General features: G+C 43.0%; 1 protein-coding gene across 21 annotated transcripts in view; it reads left to right on the top strand.

Moving 5' to 3' along the window:
- The window catches only part of FNBP1 (formin binding protein 1), a 148,378-nt gene that overhangs the window by 100,232 nt on the left and 28,686 nt on the right, over positions 1–19,460 (top strand). For 7 of the 21 annotated variants that reach the window (XM_074973955.1, XM_074973953.1, XM_074973960.1 and 4 more), the window contains exons 8-11: positions 1,713–1,841; positions 6,338–6,484; positions 15,060–15,257; positions 16,648–16,830. In XM_074973955.1, the coding sequence (XP_074830056.1) occupies positions 1,713–1,841; positions 6,338–6,484; positions 15,060–15,257; positions 16,648–16,830 (657 nt within the window). The remainder of the gene's footprint in view (positions 1–1,712; positions 1,842–6,337; positions 6,485–15,059; positions 15,258–16,647; positions 16,831–19,460) is intronic. The other 14 variants (XM_074973959.1, XM_074973969.1, XM_074973967.1 and 11 more) reach the window with 4 other exon arrangements.

Raw genomic sequence — 19,460 nt, 5'->3', positions numbered from 1 at the left:
ATCTGAAACCTTCTGGCACAATTTGTTACTTTCCATTTATCATGCGTAAAATGTTTCATGATTTGGTATTTTATGTGGATTTATTGTCAGGAAACTATTGTCTGCCTGGAACAGTTCACAGGATAACCCAGTTCTGAACTGTTCTAATAGGATTGTTTTGGGAGGGAATGAGTGATCAAACCTGGCAGTATTTTAGGAATGAATCTTAAAATTCAAAACCTCCAAAAATATTCTCAGCTCTGCTCCAAGGGTTAGATAAAAAGGGTCAGATTAGGAGCACTCCTGGATGCCTGAAGAGCTAGTGCAGCCAGGAGGGTGTAGGTGTACATGGCCAAATTCTGATCCCACTGAAATCGATGACAAAACTCCCATCTACTTTTCTGAGAGCAGCATTTGGTCCAGGGACATGAAACTCTTTTTGGAACAGATGGGAGCATATACAGGTGAGGTGCGCTACATCGGAACAGAACAGGCAACAATGCACTGGCTGAGAATAGAAACCAGGAGGAGAGTGAACAAGTGAACACAGGATAGGAGGCAAAGGCATATGGAGTGGGGGGTGAGAGGGGGAGGGATGCTGTGCAAAGGCCAACAGAGAGGAAGGAAAAGGCAGCTGAAATAAACAGATGGGGTAGACAGAGAGGAAAATAATATTGGACAGTGTGACAGAAGGCCTCAGGCAGGAGAATCTAAAAAGAGAGAGAGAGAGATCAGCAAATATGAAGGAAGGGGTCACTCAAGGAAGTGCATCTCTGTGAATGCGGAAGCACTGGGAAGAGCATGGAGGGATCACATACGCAAAGGATTCCAGCATTGTGCTATTGGTTCTAGGGTGGGGAAGCAAAAAAGTCTTTGCTGGCCAACAGGGAAGTAGATTGTTCAGAGGAGAGCAGAAAACATCTGAGCAGGCCTGGGGTGGAGTGGGAAGACTAGCCATATATGTCAAGAGAAGTTCAGAGGTAAGGAAGAGAGTCCTGGATGAGATACAGCTGTGACAGTCTTGTTATGGGAATAAGGGGATGATCACAGAATTCAAACATGTGCATGGAAAGAAACATTGGTGAGAATAGAAGAGATCAGCTGCCCCAACATAACTGGAGCATAGGAATTGGAGGAATAAACTGAGCAGTAAAATTACAGCTATGGTACAAGATTTCTTTCTCAGATAATAAAGAATGAAAATGAGTGGAGATGTCAGACCCGAAGGCATGTTTAGGCCATAATAACCATTATCTCCTTAGTCAAACTAAGAACACCATTCTAAAGAGTCTGGTATTGCAAGCTTTCCAAGTGCCTACCTCCCATGATTTCAATGAGATCTCAAAGCACAGAAGGTTCACGGGATTGGGCCCAACTATTCACAGTATTTAGAAAAGGCAAGGTCCTGCAAAGTGCAGAGTAAATTCCTGGACGTCAAAAGTGAGAACATGAAAAGGAAAAATAAGGAATATGAGTTTTGGCAGTGCAAATTTGGAACAAATACTTGGAGCAGGTAAGATTTAATGGAGGAGGAGAATGAACAAAGAGAGACAGTAAAAATGGAAAGTATGCAAAGATCCAGCTGCTAATGTTTCCCCCAAAGTTTAGTGTGTGCTGAATAGTGGTAAATGCAGTAGGAATAAAATCGGAGTGGCTAAAACCATACCGTCCTAGTCTGGTACAACTTACCTCTAAATAGTGTAAACTATAATGTTCTTTTGGCTTTTCCTCAGGCAAGACAGCAAGCACAAACACGACATCAAATGGCAGAAGACAGCAAAGGAGAATACTCATCCATTCTTCAGAAATTTAACCACGAGCAACGCGAACATTATCACACACACATACCAAACATCTTCCAGGTGAGATCTCATAGTACTGACTTACAGCAGCCTGTGTTCTTGGTGTGGCTACATCGACTAGATGCATTGCAATGCTTTAGTAAGCCAGCTTAATTCTGTGATACCGGTTCTCTGCTCTGCAGAAGCCACAGCACCACATTAGCAGACACTGGACATGATGCAGCAACCCAGGATCTCTAAAAGAAGTAGTTGTTCTCTTTGGTGGGAGCAACAATTCCTATGAATCCAAAGAGATGTTATGGAGCTCAGTCTACTAAACTCCCTCTGACCTCTGGGCTAGCTACCAGACTGATTGATAATGTGGGAGGTGGGAGTCTGCTAGGTGTTATGGCAGGAAGGGGCATGCCTGATGACATTACTCATAGTCTTGTTTTATTACACTCTACATCCATGCAGCTGGGGAATCATAGAATCATAGAATATCAGGGTTGGAAGGGACCCCAGAAGGTCATCTAGTCCAACCCCCTGCTCGAAGCAGGACCAATTCCCAGTTAAATCATCCCAGCCAGGGCTTTGTCAAGCCTGACCTTAAAAACCTCTAAGGAAGGAGATTCTACCACCTCCCTAGGTAACGCATTCCAGTGTTTCACCACCCTCTTAGTGAAAAAGTTTTTCCTAATATCCAATCTAAACCTCCCCCATTGCAACTTGAGACCATTACTCCTCGTTCTGTCATCTGCTACCATTGAGAACAGTCTAGAGCCATCCTCTTTGGAACCCCCTTTCAGGTAGTTGAAAGCAGCTATCAAATCCCCCCTCATTCTTCTCTTCTGCAGACTAAACAATCCCAGCTCCCTCAGCCTCTCGTCATAAGTCATGTGCTCTAGACCCCTAATCATTTTTGTTGCCCTTCGCTGGACTCTCTCCAATTTATCCACATCCTTCTTGTAGTGTGGGGCCCAAAACTGGACACAGTACTTCAGATGAGGCCTCACCAGTGTCGAATAGAGGGGAACGATCACGTCCCTCGATCTGCTCGCTATGCCCCTACTTATACATCCCAAAATGCCATTGGCCTTCTTGGCAACAAGGGCACACTGTTGACTCATATCCAGCTTCTCGTCCACTGTCACCCCTAGGTCCTTTTCCGCAGAACTGCTGCCTAGCCATTCGGTCCCTAGTCTGTAGCGGTGCATTGGATTCTTCCATCCTAAGTGCAGGACCCTGCACTTATCCTTATTGAACCTCATCAGATTTCTTTTGGCCCAATCCTCCAATTTGTCTAGGTCCTTCTGTATCCTATCCCTCCCCTCCAGCGTATCTACCGCTCCTCCCAGTTTAGTATCATCCGCAAATTTGCTGAGAGTGCAATCCACACCATCCTCCAGATCATTTATGAAGATATTGAACAAAACCGGCCCCAGGACCGACCCCTGGGGCACTCCACTTGACACCGGCTGCCAACTAGACATGGAGCCATTGACCACTACCCGTTGAGCCCGACAATCTAGCCAGCTTTCTACCCACCTTATAGTGCATTCATCCAGCCCATACTTCCTTAACTTGCTGACAAGAATACTGTGGGAGACCGTGTCAAAAGCTTTGCTAAAGTCAAGAAACAATACATCCACTGCTTTCCCTTCATCCACAGAACCAGTAATCTCATCATAAAAGGCGATTAGATTAGTCAGGCATGACCTTCCCTTGGTGAATCCATGCTGACTGTTCCTGATCACTTTCTTCTCATGTAAGTGCTTCAGGATTGATTCTTTGAGGACCTGCTCCATGATTTTTCCAGGGACTGAGGTGAGGCTGACTGGCCTGTAGTTCCCAGGATCCTCCTTCTTCCCTTTTTTAAAGATTGGCACTACATTAGCCTTTTTCTAGTCATCCGGGACTTCCCCCGTTCGCCACGAGTTTTCAAAGATAATGGCCAAGGGCTCTGCAATCACAGCCGCCAATTCCTTCAGCACTCTCGGATGCAACTCGTCCGGCCCCATGGACTTGTGCACGTCCAGCTTTTCTAAATAGTCCCTAACCACCTCTATCTCCACAGAGGGCTGGCCATCTCTTCCCCATTCTGTGATGCCCAGCGCAGCAGTCTGGGAGCTGACCTTGTTAGTGAAAACAGAGGCAAAAAAAGCATTGAGTACATTAGCTTTTTCCACATCCTCTGTCACTAGGTTGCCTCCCTCATTCAGTAAGGGGCCCACACTTTCCTTGGCTTTCTTCTTGTTGCCAACATACCTGAAGAAACCCTTCTTGTTACTCTTGACATCTCTTGCTAGCTGCAGCTCCAGGTGCGATTTGGCCCTCCTGATATCTTTCCTACATGCCCGAGCAATATTTTTATACTCTTCCCTGGTCATATGTCCAACCTTCCACTTCTTGTAAGCTTCTTTTTTATGTTTAAGATCCGCTAGGATTTCACCATTAAGCCAAGCTGGTCGCCTGCCATATTTACTATTCTTTCGACTCATCGGGATGGTTTGTCCCTGTAACCTCAACAGGGATTCCTTGAAATACAGCCAGCTCTCCTGGACTCCCTTCCCCTTCATGTTAGTCCCCCAGGGGATCCTGGCCATCTGTTCCCTGAGGGAGTCGAAGTCTGCTTTCCTGAAGTCCAGGGTCCGTATCCTGCTGCTTACCTTTCTTCCCTGCGTCAGGATCCTGAACTCAACCAACTCATGGTCACTGCCTCCCAGATTCCCATCCACTTTTGCTTCCCCCACTAATTCTACCCGGTTTGTGAGCAGCAGGTCAAGAAAAGCGCCCCCCCAGTTGGCTCCCCTAGCACTTGCGCCAGGAAATTGTCCCCTACGCTTTCCAAAAACTTCCTGGATTGTCTATGCACCGCTGTATTGCTCTCCCAGCAGATATCAGGAAAATTAAAGTCACCCATGAGAATCAGGGCATGCGATCTAGTAGCTTCCGTGAGTTGCCAGAAGAAAGCCTAATCCACCTCATCCCCCTGGTCCGGTGGTCTATAGCAGACTCCCACCACTACATCACTCTTGTTGCACACACTTCTAAACTTAATCCAGAGACACTCAGGTTTTTCCACAGTTTCGTACCGGAGCTCTGAGCAGTCATACTGCTCCCTTACATACAGTGCTACTCCCCCACCTTTTCTGCCCTGCCTGTCCTTCCTGAACAGTTTATAACCATCCATGACTGTACTCCAGTCATGTGAGTTATCCCACCAAGTCTCTGTTATTCCAATCACGTCATAGTTCCTTGACATCACCAGGACCTCCAGTTCTCCCTGCTTGTTTCCAAGGCTTTGTGCATTTGTATATAAGCACTTGAGATAACCTGTTGATCGCCCCTCATTCCCAGTATGAGGCAGGAGCCCTCTCCTCACAGACATTCCTGCCTGTGCTTCCTCCCGGTATCCCGCTTTCCCACTTACCTCAGGGCTTTGGTCTCCTTCCCCCGGTGAACCTAGTTTAAAGCCCTCCTCACTAGGTTAGCCATGAATGAGAACATTGCTTGCATTGTTGAGGCACGAATCAACTGAGAGTATTGTCATCTATAAAACCTTACGCTCCTTTGTGACCTGTTTTCATACCTAGATTTCAAAGATGTTTAGATTTATACCACGTTCATGTTGGGCAATAGCTTAATGGATGTCAAAGAGGCAAGTGCTTACAGTTTGATTAAGTTTACTAAAAATGTCAGATGATGGCCAAGAAAGACATTGCAGAGAGAAAGTTAAAACTGCAGAGAGAAAGTTAAAACTGCTGTGCTCTTTATTCATGGTCATTCAAGCCACTGTCTAGGATAAATTATTCCAAGGTATTTTGTGTTATAAAAAAAAGCCGCATCCCCAGGCCATGTATACCCTTCTTACAAGGCCTTTAGAGACCATAAAACTTTGGATCTGGTAAGCGCTGAATTGAACTTACATCCTTGGCTAAGCATAGTTTGGGTGCTTGTGCATTACCAGTGCTCCAGAAAATTCCCTTGCTTTGCTTTAAGTGTTAAAATAGCATTCAGAGAGCTGTTTTACTTTTAAAAGAATGATACCAGTGTGTTCTTTCCTGCAATTGTTTCATTTTTCTGTTGATCGTGGTTGGGTTGCAGTTTAACAGGAAAAAAATGAGTTGGGGGGGTGGTTCTCAGCAGTCAGTGTCCTATCAGGTCTTATGTTTCAACATGAAACATGCACCTTTGACACCTGGACACACACTGTGCCTCCTATTATAATCCATCATAACAGGAATATGCAACATCTGGTTTTCCTGTGTCCTAAACCAGAGGTCAATGGAACTGAAGATCCTTGGCACTCTCTGCAGTGATCAATAAGGCGCCTATATTGAGATGCCCTGATGTAAACATTGTTACGTAATATGGAGATTACTCTGAGGCCGTCCTTTGATCGCCGATATCACTAAACCATACATTACATGTGAATAACTGTCTTAATTTGCCTGGGTTTAAAGTCTTATTTAAACAACTGATATAACAGGAGCTGTTTCGTTGCAGAAATTGAAATTAATTGAAACTGTGAAATAACTTTTGATGTTTGATCAAAGTGAAATGTAATGTTTCAGAAAATACAAGAGATGGAGGAAAGGAGGATAGTGAGGATAGGCGAATGCATGAAAACCTATGCAGAAGTGGACCGCCAGGTGATCCCCATAATCGGGAAGTGTCTGGACGGAATAACAAAGGCAGCAGAATCAATTGATCAGAAAAATGTAAGTGTTGAATGTGGTATCTTCTTCTTTCTCCTGTGTTCTTTATTATTTATTAGTTGTATAATAAAACCTAGGAGCGCAAGTCAGGAGCTAGAACCCTATTGTGCTAGGCACTAAACAGACACAGAACATAAAGATGGTCCCTGCCCCAAATTGCTTACTCTGAAAACTGTTAAGAAAGAATTTGAAACACAAAACTTGCACCCAAATCCAGTTAGTGCACAGAAAAGGTGTTCCTCTATCACATGTTAACTAAGGATAGCTTTAGTGCATGTTTTATTTTATGAAGGATAGTTGCTTTGTCTTGTTACAGAGAAAAATCTGTTCTTCTCACGGATGTATTTGTTTAGCAAATTAATCCATAGGGTCATTTGTCTTTTAAGAAGGAAACATTTCTTTTACCAAATTTACTCCATTAACATGCATTCTATACATAAGCGTTTGGTTTGGCTGTATTTAGATAAGATGCTGTATTCTAAAGATGTGACTGTTAGGGCCTGTATACACTCGACAGTATTGTCGACAAAAGTCAGCTTTCATCAGCAAAGCAGTGGAGGTGTACACACTGAAATGCTCTTCTCACTGATGTAACTCCCCTGCTACACCGACAAAATAAAACCACCTTTATAAGAGGCATAGAGCTTTTTGCAACATAATTAGAGTGACACAGCGTCAGTGTAGACAGCGCTTGTTTATGTTGCCCTAATTGGCCTCCAGGAAGTGTCCCACAATGCACATCGTGACCGCACTGGTCAGCAGTTTGAACTCCGCTGCCCTGAAGGTACACAGCCATGTGCCGCTCCCCCGTTTAAATGCCTGAGAATTTTTGAACTTTTCACTTCCTGTTTGGATGGCATAGACTATTCACACAGCATCTTCCCAGGTGACCATGCTGGTTTTCTGCAACAGACGAGCTCCCACATGGAGTACACCAGAGCTGTTGGATCTGTGGGGAGAGGAGGCTGTGCAGTTGCAGTTTTGCTCAAGTCATAGGAACTTTGATATCTATGGGCAGATTGCTCATGGCATGCAGGACAAGGGACACAAAAGGGACATGCAGCAGTGCCATGCTATGATCAAGGAGCTGTGGCAGGCATATCAGAAGGCAAGGGAGGCCAGCTGTTGTTTTGGTGCAGCACCAAAGACATGCTGCTTCTACAAGAAGCTGCATGCCATCCTTGGTGGCGACACCACCACCACCACCAAGAGCCCTATGGATACTTCAGGCTGGAGGCAGCAGCCAGTGGAGTCAACCCTGAGATGAAGTGGTGGATGAGGAAGTGGAGTTGGAGGAGTGTGTGGGACATGCAACAGAATTGTCCGGTGGCATGGCAAGCCAGGATCTATTTTTTGACTCTGGAGGGGTCTAGCCAGACCCAGCTCTCTGGCTCACATGAAGCAGGAGAGGCAAGCTTTGGTAAGCATACCTTTTGCTTTGGTACTGCACAGTGATAGGAGATTGAGTTCTCATTTACTTTGTTATATGATAGAGAAGGGATAAGGGATAGAAATTAACAACAAAGCCTAAGGAGCTATGCATTGGGGGCCCTGCGGAAAAGTTTGTTAATGTACACTGGGGTGTCTTGGGAATCCTCCATAGGAAACTTTCGTGTAGGTACTCTGCAATCCTCTGCTGAAGGTTCCTTGGCAAAGCTTCCTTGTCTCTCCCCCCGCTGTAGGAAATTTTGCCGTGCCAGCCGGCAATTATTTCTGCAGGGACCAAAGTGGCATATAGGTGAGCAGCATACGGACCCGGTCTGAAACTGCACGTATGCAGAGATGCACCCTTGCAGCCTGGGATACCCTCAGAAGTGAGATATCGGGTTCGATTACCCAAGCCTTTGGAAAAAGGTGCCAATATTCAGAATACTCTCCCTAGGTGCATGTAGTGACTCTCTCTTCACAAACCATCCAGTTAATGAAAAACTCAGGCTGGACAGCCTGGAAAGGAGACTGGGCCAGGAGCGGATAATAGATGAACAAGAGTGGATTATAAAGCTACTGGAGGGCCAGATAGTGAGGCTCAAGTCCCTCATAGTGCTGCAGCCTGAGCACATCCATGCACGATTCCCTCTGCAGCTAATACAGAGTGCCATTCCATGTCCTTCCCAAACTCCCTCAACACATTCCTTGTATGTTCCCCTTCCGTCGCAGTACCCCTTGCACTCCACCCCGAGAGCCTGGTTTCATGATGAAAGCTGGAGTTGCACACAACTGGAGAGGCTTAACCGAGAGACACTTCCTCATTGCCGTGTCCCCAGTTTGCCAAAAAAATAATAATAATGTTTTATCCTTTAATTAAAGTGTAGTCTTTGAAACAAAATGAGTCTTTATTTGTGTCATGCACATGGTAGTTGCTGCTAAAATTCAAATACAGTGGCTATAGGCAGGAACATTTGCTCGCTACAATTAAAGCTCAGGAAACAAGCATTACAGGGGTCATTCAAGGCGGCAAGTAAACATTGTCTGTCTGAATGCATCAGATAAAAACACATTACTGGGCCTCATAGTCAAAATGCTCATTCAAAGCCTCCCTGATTCGAATAGCCCCCCCTTGAGCCCCTCTAATTGCCCTGGTATCTGACTGCTCAAAAGCAGCAGCCAGCCAGTCCACCCCAGCACTCCACCCTTGGGGAAAGTTTTCCCCCTTCGTTTTGCAAATGTTATGCAGAGCACAGCAGGCTGCTATGACCATTGGAATATTTTCCTCATTGAGGTCTAACCTGCCAAAAAGGCAGCACCAGCAACCTTTTAAACTGCCAAAGGTACATTCAGTGTTCATTTGGCACCTGCTGAGCCTGTTGTTGAAGCATTCCTTGCTACTGTCTAGGTTCCCCGTGTAAGGCTTCATGAGCCACAGGAGCAAGGAGTTGGCAGGGTGGGCATTGCACATCCCCCATTGGAATCTTCTGGTCTGGACAGAAAGTCCCAGTATGCAGATTTCTATACAGTCCAGTGTTCCTAAAGATGCGTATGTCATGAACTTTCCCTGACCAACCCAAATTGGTGTCAGTTTGATCTGGGGCCAAAATTAGGATATACGTGCCATCGATCACCCCACTGCCGTTAAGGAATCCCATTGCTGCAAAGCCATCAGTTATTTCTGGCACGTTACCCAGAGTCTAGTCCTTTGTTGCAGGAGGCAATTAATGGCCCTGCAACTTGCACCACTGCAACCCCTATGGTGAACATTCCAACTCCAAACTGATATGCGACTGACTGGTAGCAGTCTGGATTTGCCAGCATCCACACAGTGATTGCCACTCACTTTTCCGCTGTGAGGGCAGCTCTCCTCATGGTATCCTTGCGCCACAGGGCAGGGGCGAGCTCCACGCACAGTTCCAGGAAGATGGCTCTGCGCATCTGAAAGTTCTGAAGCCACTGCTCGTCATCCCATACATGCATCGTGATGCTATACCATCACTCAGTGCTTGTTTCCCAAGCCCAGTACCAATAGTCCACCTTGTGCAGCTGCTCCGTGAATGCCAGCTGTAATCTTGAATTGTTTCTTTCCATTGCACACAGCAGGGTAGGCACCACAGATTCACTTTGTATCCCTGCTCATGAAATACTGCAGGACCAGCTGCGTTGTGTTCATAATGCTCATCGCCAAACTAGTCAGCAGTTCAGGATCCATGCTTTCAGGCAGAGATGACGGGCACAGTTTACAGGGGCTATTCAAAAATGGCGTGAAACGAAGTCGGAAGCCCATGGAATGATGGGACGGAAATAACTGCATCATGAGATGGTGAGCATACCTCCATGATGCACTGCAATCTGTTCCCAGCTCTCCCAGTGATAGAGGGTGGCTGGTTACACAGTGAGATAGCTACCCATGATGCAATGCCAGAGCACCAACTATGGATGCGCTGCGCTGACACAAGGAGTGTTCTGTGGACGTGGACAACTGATGTAATTAAAGCCGCATATGATCGTCAACTTAACTCTTTAGTGTAGACAAGGCCTTAGTAAATAGGTTTCAGCATCAATTAGAAGATGAAGGGTATTATCACAGATAGATATTTAGTGGTCAGTCCTTATGTGGCAGAAATGTTTGCTCTAGCTTTTCAACAGAACCACAAATCATACTGAACGTTGCAGAAATTTGTTTGTTTTAATTATTCTCATAATTATGGAAATGCTAAATTCTGAATGTGGAGTTAGACAGCCTATCTGGATCTGGGCTGGATTCAGCTTTGAAAATGAGCCAACACAGATCAGATTCAGGCAAGGCTGAATGCATGGAGAACTGTTGATAGTATGTGGTTAAAGGAACACAAGCCAAGACTCAAAACCTGCCCTGGCAAGAAAAGAGCAACCCTGCTTTGTGTAAGTCAGACTGTGGGCTTTCATATGTAACCAGTGCAGAGATTAGACAGGAGTTCTCAGATGCAAGAAACTTTGGCATTGTGTTCATCACAAGCACTAGTACAGTATTCCCAACCCCAAGTACAGGTCTCAAAAATCATGAGATTGTTAAAGATAATAAATGTGGGGTTCTTTTCATTTAGCTTTTGGTTTTGAGCCTTCTGGGTGCACTTGAGCCATGCTTTTAGCTTTCTACATAACCCTGATGGCTAGAAATTTGGTGGTTGTTTCTTTAAAATGAAAGCTGATACTCTCGTGTAATAACGTAACTCCTGGAATTGGGGCTTTAAGTAAAATACCAAATATTGTGAGACACATGAAAAAAATCAGAGGCATGATCAACACTGCTGTTTGTACCAAAGTATCTCAAATTAACTCTCGTTTGAATAATGTAGGGATCTTTAAGATTTTAATGCTTGCTCTTTTTGGCATTAAAAAGTTAAAGGCTGATAGCAAGGCCATGACTGGTGCTATTTTAGGAGTATTAAATAATACTTTGTACTTCTTTGGTGAACTTCATCTGAGGATCTCCTGGCTCTTTACCTAATTCAGTACATTTAGTATTACAAATATCTATAAAAATAATACTGTTCCATACAGCAACTATGAAGTCTACAATTTATAGTACTAAAATTGTGCTGTACATGTAGTAATAAGAAGGTGGCACCCAGCATTGCAATGTATTTATTCTGCTGGAAACATAATTGGGTGAACTCCATAGGAAGCACCACAGTTTTGATTGCTTGGTGTGTAATACCGCTTGTATTGTGCCTTTGATCTTCAGAGGTCTGCACATACCTGACATGACTTGAGGAAGCCCACTGAGGGAGCTGTGTGAGAGCGGGGATTGGCAGCCCCAGTCTTCCCGTTCTGTGCATACTCCGTTAGATCCCATCTGTTCCTCTGGTATGTGTGTGCTCACACAGTGGCAGTAATGATGCTACTGTATCTAATGCTACTTTCTGCATCAAAATGTCACACCCATCTCCTTTCCATCTGCCTACACACTGATGACTGGGAAGTATTAAAAATGAAGAGCCATCATGGGCTAGAATTGCCAAAGTGGAGACATTAAAAATATGTTGCTATCAACATTTGCGTTAAGGAAACCTCAGTTACAGAGTGGCTAAGCCATTCATCATGTGGATTCTAGCAAGTGTGATAGAGGTGCTGCTTCATAATAAAATAAAAGTGCATGAATTTCTCTTCTTATATGTGGGGACTTCTCCTTGTGAGAGTTCTGGAAAACCATTTTTGTTCCACTTCATTATTCAGTGTTAAGAACTGACAGGATATATTGGATATATTTAATATTCATTACACCTTAGTTGGAAAGAAAACTGAAAGACACTCTTGTCCACCTCCAAAGCTGCCAGTTTTTCAGACTTAATTTATTTAGTTATTCCACTTGTTCAAAAGTAGTATACTTGCTAAGAATCAAATTCTGCCTTCTCCTCAGCTTGCAGAACTCCAGCTAAAATCAATGGGGAGGTGCATGGATTTATCTGGGAATAGAATTTGTCTCTGTATTTTTAATATACTTATTAGGAGCATGCTGCTTTTTTCCATTCCTTTTCATAGTAACTCTAGTAAGGCAGATGTCATTATTAGCAAGGCTAAACCACAATGACTGTTAAGTGAACCTGTGTGGAATTTGCCTCTGCAGGCTCTGGCAATAGATGGGATTAATTTGTTATGGACTTCTGAGTTCCTGTTATGACATTCTTGCTGTCTGATACGCAGCATGAGCTAGTTATTTTTAGCTCCATTGTAATGGTAGGATGTTTTGACAACATGGAAGGAACATTATATAATTAAAAGAGAAGAAATGAAAGGTTCAGAAGGACGGAATAAAGCACAAGTATATAATGTAATCTGATTTTTATCATCTCTTGCCACCCCCCCGGCTCTTGCTTTCATGCTTATAATTAAACATCTTTAGAATTAGGCGAGTTTTAATGTCAAGCTAAGGTGAAACTAGTGAATAATAAGGGAAAGTGCTTCAGTACCGCCTTTAAGGTTTATGGGGGTGATTTACACAGCACCTAATAGATTTATGAGCACAGATCTCATTAGCTTTCAATGGGACCCTTCCTCCTAAACCCCCCTTAAGTGATGATGAAAATCTTTTATCTTGTCTTTGCTTAATTCAGGTCAGATATGTGCATATCATCCTGGGGTTCTTCCATATGCTCAAATGAATACAAACAAAAGCCACAAAAGGTGATCAAAGCACCACCCTTCTCTTGGAAGTGCAGTGACATGGCAGTATTCTTAATATCCATTGGCTAATGAGCCCTCTAGGGACTAAGGCGCAATTTCTCTGATGACCTGAGAGAGAGAAAATATCCATATGGTATGAAATGAAGAGCTTCTTCCCTAGAAAAGCTAATAGATTATATATATATTAAGGAAGGATGATAGGAGAAAATTATTATTCTTTAAATTCTTTCTGTGCTTTACAGATTTGAAACGTATATTCCGTAGGGTGAGGCTCATCTTTTTAAAAATTATGGTGGATGGTCTCGGCCAAAGTTTGTTTGCATTGCACAAGCGATTAATATTTTGTACATGCTAGATTTTGTTTAAGTGACGTAGGGGCAGATTTACAGAACATCTCAGCCTCCATTTAGGCACCAGAATAAGTGGCCAGCGGATGTCCCGCACAGGATGCTGAGCACTCTGGCCAGATTTGGATGTGCTGAGAGAATTTTGAAAATCTGGCCCCATGTGCTTTATGAAAAGTAGGGTCCTTTAAAAATCACAGCCTGTGTGTTTGAAAAGCCGCTAGATTAAAATGCGTTTCTGTAATTGCTGTGAGTCGCACATTAGCAATTAGAAGGTTTGCATCCAAAAATTTGCTGCATTTGTAGATCTACTGCACAAGAATGTTATTTATCATTACCGTTTTGGTTAGTTATTATCTGATAGGTAAAATAATTGCATGCAATATGTGGCCAGTTTGTGAATGAGGTAATTGTCTACAGCAGGGGTTCTCAAACTTCATTGCACCGTGACCCCCTTCTGAAAACAAAAATTACTAAACGACCCCAGGAGGGGGAATGAAAGCCTAAGCCCGCCCAAGTCCCACCACCTCAGGTGGGGTATGGGGGGCAAAGCCCGAGCCCCTCTGGGCCAGGGTGGGGGTGGGCAAAGCCAAAGCCCCAGGGCTTCAGCCCAAGGCAGGGGGCCTGTAACCTGAGCCCCGACACCCACAGCTGAAGCCCTTGGGTGTCAGCTTCAGCCCCGGGCGGTGGGACTTGGGCTTCAGCTTCAGCCCCATGCCCTAGCAAGTCTAAGCCAGCCCTGGCAACCCCATTAAAATGTGGTCGCAACCCACTTTGGGGTCCCGACCCACAGTCTGAGAACCTCTGGTCTACAGAAATTCAATATGGACAGAAGGGTACATGGCTTTTCACAGCAGCAGAAGACCAATTAGCATTTAAGTTGGTTCTCCTTAAGACAGTAGCATTTATCAGAGCTTTTGATATCTGGCTTGCAATTGGAAGCATAGCAATTCTATAATGGAAGGTTTGTATTGCACAAGATTTTTTGTGGATGCCCATTAGTGAATCTGAGTGTATGCAAAAGGTGTTCTGAGTCACCTAATGCAAGCTGTCCATTCAAGCCACTGGTGTTTTAATTTTTTCAAGGGAAATAAACAGGAATACTAATGAGCATTTACATAGCACTTTTTATCTATGGACCTCAAAACACTTTATAAAGGTGATTAAGCATCATTTTACAACTGGGAAACTGAGGCACTGAAAAGTGAAGTGACTTGCCCAAGGTCATATATCAGCTCAGTGAGAGATCTGAGAAAAGAACTCAGATCTCTTGACTCCCATTTCAATGTCTTCCTCAGTGAGCCATGTTTCCTGTTTGATTTCTGATTGCATTTGGTGTTAGTGCTACATACTTCTTGTTTCTTTAGATGGTACTTAGTCCGTTGACCATTTAAAAATATTGGTGGTTAAAGAAGCAGTTGGTCTCAATGAGACCTTTGCATGCTGGACTCAGATGTTTTACATAGGAATGATGGACTGGGTGCTAAGAAACCCAATAGCAATTAGGGTGGTTTTGTTAAGCTTCACTGTGACTAGGAGACTTTTTCCTCCACTACTCTTACACTGTTGTTCCGTTTACAGACCCTCTTTTTATTGGTTTGCAGCATATTTACAGATAGATTGTATTTGTGGCATTTCAGGATTCACAACTGGTAATAGAAGCCTTTAAATCAGGGTTTGAACCACCAGGAGATATTGACTTTGAAGACTTCACTCAGCCAATGAAACGCACTGTCTCGGAATCCAGCCTTTCAAATTCCAGATGGGATGGAAAATCTGAGCCCAAGCCTGGCAGCAAATCCAAGGGCAAATTGTGGCCATTCATCAAGAAAAATAAGGTACTGACTTTCAGACTTCATCTCAGTGTCCGTATGTTTGTAGCCTTTAATGGCTTTCTTGTTTAGTAATCCTGGCAATTAATTTAAGACTAAAAAAAACCTGAACTTTAGTTTCAGAAAACTAATAGCTGATGTCCTATTATGGTGTTTTGTTACAGTCTTATTTTGTTGTTTACTTTTAAGCTATTTTTATTTCTATATAATTTCTTAAATTGTGTTGCTCTTTGTTTATTTACCCTTTTAGTTGTCTTTGCCATGGTCCATTTGCTTCTAATTCAGATCAGGGATTGCATATGCTGTGCATGCTAACGAACTAACAGCGTCACTCCAGTGTTACTATTCTGACACTTCTCAAACTCTCCTCAGCTTTTTATTGGCGTTATCGTTTCGATCTGTACCATGGGTACAGCAGTTGGGGAAGCTGGGAGTGGGGAATGGCTGTAACTCGCCCTTTCACAGCACATCTAACTGAGCCTCTACAGTGTTGCTGACCTTTTTTTTTTTTTTTTAAACTCACATGATCCTTTATATCCATTAAACTCTTCTCTCCATTGTCATATTTTACACCATGATGCATGGCAACATTTATCTGGGATTATCGGTGTGTATCAGGATGACTAGACAAATTCTGCTCTGTTACACCAGCACAAAACCAGAGAACTCCTTTGATGTAGCCTCATTCTCTGTTGCGCTTCTCCTTCCCTAGCCATTGACAGCGATTGCAAAGTGAGTACAGAGCACTAACAAATCAGAATGGTACAGTCGCTGATATAAATGATGTCCTGAAACGCAGGGCAAGAGAGACTCAAGCCCTCTGGTGCTTACACTCATGTAACCAACAGCAGAATCTGGCCTAACACCTCTCTCTTGTAAATTTGTAGTGTAATTTTAAAAAGATAAGTGTGGTGTGCATAGAGCAAGGTGACTTGAAAGCAGGAAGAATGAGGCTTGTTGTCTTCCAGCTAATAGAAACGCTACTGGGCACTAAGGTACCTTCCTAATTCGATTCATGTAAATTCAGGTGTTTGAAAGATCTATTAATGTGCATCATTCTGACCGGCCCACAGAACTAGCAAAGAGTAACCTATGGGAATAGAGTTTGCATGTCAGAGTCTGCATGAGCTTTCTGTCAAATTATTCCATCTTATTTTTTTTGTTGCATTACTTACTACAATTCCCATTTTTATCACTTTCTTCTTTTAACACAAATCTTGAACACTATTTTCCCTCCCTCCTTTTTTTTTTGAACCATGGCTTTAAATATTTAATTATTTGTTTTTAATTGCTTTTCCTGGATTTTGAATATTGTTTTTGATGCTTATTTTTGTTTTGTGTTTTATCTTTTTATTTTGGTTTTTTATTCTATCACTTCTCCATCTCTTATACGTAGCTTATGTCCCTTTTAACATCCCCCCATCAGCCCCCTCCTCCTCCCCCTGCCTCTGCCTCACCCTCTGCTGTTCCCAACGGCCCCCAGTCTCCCAAGCAGCAAAAGGAACCCCTCTCCCATCGCTTCAACGAGTTCATGACCTCCAAACCCAAAATCCACTGCTTCAGGAGCCTAAAGCGCGGGGTAAGTTCTCCTCTGGATACCGCTTGCTGTCTGTCTTTCTTGCGCTTTTATTGCACGTTCTGTTATGTAAAATCTTGTTTTGTGAATGAAGCCATTGTGTTTTACCATAACATACAGACAGACCCAAGGAATCCAATCCTGTAAAGTCATTTGTAGTCAAAACCCCCACAACGAAACCACAAAAACAGATTCCTGTTTGAAATGAACGGTTCCTTTTGGACAGAGGATCACTTTCCTTTTCCAAAAGGTAGAAGGAGAGATGTAATATTAAATAACTCTTCACACAGAGACAAAATAAGTACCTCATCCAGTAGCACTAGGGCATAGAGAAGTTAAGTGAGAGTTTGTCCAAGATCTCACAGCCTGTGGAAGAGCTGGGAAAGAACACAGTTCTCCTGACTCCCACTCTGTTGGACCATGCTGACACCCGCAGATACAGGAGCATGAAGAATTGTATCACAGCATTTCTAGGTATGTCTTCTAGACGTTTCCCATTGAGCCTGCAGAATCTGTTGGATTCTGGGCTGACTTTCGCTCCCCATGACTGAGAAACGATGTGCACAATTTAGAACTCCATGCAGTATGTAAGAACTTTATACTTCTACACTCAGGGGGCTACAGGACACAAATAAGATCTCTTTTAAATAGCTCTGACAGAATGTGTCAGATGTTGCATTGTCTGTAATCTTTATTCACATGATTTCAGTGGACTGCTTGCAGGAGCCTGAGTCTGTATTTGTAAATTAATGTTTGGGGTACTTATACTGAGCTAAAAATTATTCTCATTATAAGTCTTTGTATACACAGCTTCTGTAAATTTTTAAAACTTCACATTTAAGGCAGAATGTTTCTTCCTTTGAAAATTAAGACATGTCTGTTATTGTACCATGTTGTGCCATCAATTTTTAAGCATGCTAAGAAGTGGATGGCACAGTATAGCCCTTGGTTATTTGGTAATTTCGTAAGGATTATTTTCCTTTTTAAGCCTAATGGAACAGTATGGAAAGCAGCTATAACTGTTAGTTTTCAATTTTTTTAAAGTGAGCTGTCACAATAAGGAGAAAACTGGATATAAAGAGCCAAATTCTGCTCTCCACAGGGAATCCCATTGATAGTTTGATCCAGAAGATGTAGTTCAGTAAAACTGGGAATGATCTGCATAGAGAACTTTGTAATTATATGATGTTGAAGTGTTTGGAGAACTTCAGTGCAACCCGCATCCTAATCACTGGATCTGGTTACAAAGAGTAAATCGTTTTAAAAAAAATTCTCTTAAGTAGCATATAAAAAAACAACATTACGCTCTGTCTGGGAACTGCCATCTTGACAAGTTTACAGTTCAAAGTAGTACTAAAAAATTAGTTTCCTCATCAAAAAGCCACTGGAAAATTGAAAGTTTCAAAGTTTGTCATAAAATAAGTGCAAAATTACAGAACTTCCCTCACAAGAATATTTCCTAATGACTTCTGAGGGGGAAGCCCATTCTTTCAGTTCTACATTGGAGGCTCTCCTTGTAGGGGTGTCTCTGAGACAGCTGGATTCTGATAGGCTTGCTCATGTTGAGTAGCACCTTCCTCCGGGATTAGCTCAAGTGATTTAAATGGGAGTGAGCAAGGGTATAACTGTCTGGCCTTGTGAAAGGCATCAGTGTGGTTCAATGAACAGTGTTCCCAAAACAGTGTTGGGTATTTCTAGCTTGTAAAAATGTCTTTTTTTATTTTGCACCACACAAAAGCCCTGAGGTGCTTCAGAAATGTATATTTCCAATGTACATATTCTTATTTAGTAAATATTTGGCTAACTAAGCAATTATGACTAATCGCTTTAAACATTTTTGTTCATGAAATCTCATTGTACGCTAATCATATGACAGCACTAAGAGAGCCTCTATTCAAGCTTTAATGCCCCCTCGGCCAAATTCACACGCGTATGGTGTATACCATATAGTTTTTAACTGAGTAGAGGGAAAACTGAAATTATAAAGGTAAAAAGCTCACCTAGCTTTCTTTAGAATCACTCTAATTAACCACTGACACATTCATTTTTTTAAAAAATGAAAATATCTTGTTAAAGCCCCGTTAAACCTTTGGACGTGCTTTTCTGTATTTCACTTCCTTTTGTCGTTAGCTACCAAGATGTTTGTGTGTAAACAGATACTTTTCCCTGTCTGATTCACCAATACCACAAGCCAACGTTTAGAACATTACACCTTGTTCCGTGGGGCAAATTGAGGCCACTTCCTCCATATACAAGTACAGAGCAAAAGAGGCAACTAAGTTATGGAAGCCTGCTCTGGTTGTCTACAAAACTCATAAAGTTCACGTTCCATTGATCTTTGATGGCCAGAGTTACTAGGTGAAATTCTATGGCTCATTGTTATGCAGGAGGTCAAGGCTAGACAATCATAATGGTCCCTTCTGGCCTGAAAAACCTATGAACCTATCGTATCTATATAAAAGGAATATGGCTGGCATGTGTTAGTGCAGATATGGTCTAACCCAACCCCTCATGTTTAGTGCAGGTTGATTGTAGCCCCGGCAAAAACATCTGCGTGGGGCCAGAGCTATGTCAGAGTAAGCATCTGGATTAACGCTGCTTTTACAGTATTGATATTATAAGGTATGCCTGTC

This window comes from Natator depressus, chromosome 16 (genome assembly GCF_965152275.1).
Source record: "Natator depressus isolate rNatDep1 chromosome 16, rNatDep2.hap1, whole genome shotgun sequence".
Lineage (NCBI taxonomy): Eukaryota > Metazoa > Chordata > Testudines > Cheloniidae > Natator > Natator depressus.
Note: the sequence above shows the minus strand (reverse complement) of the source record. Positions and strands in the feature narration are given on the sequence as shown.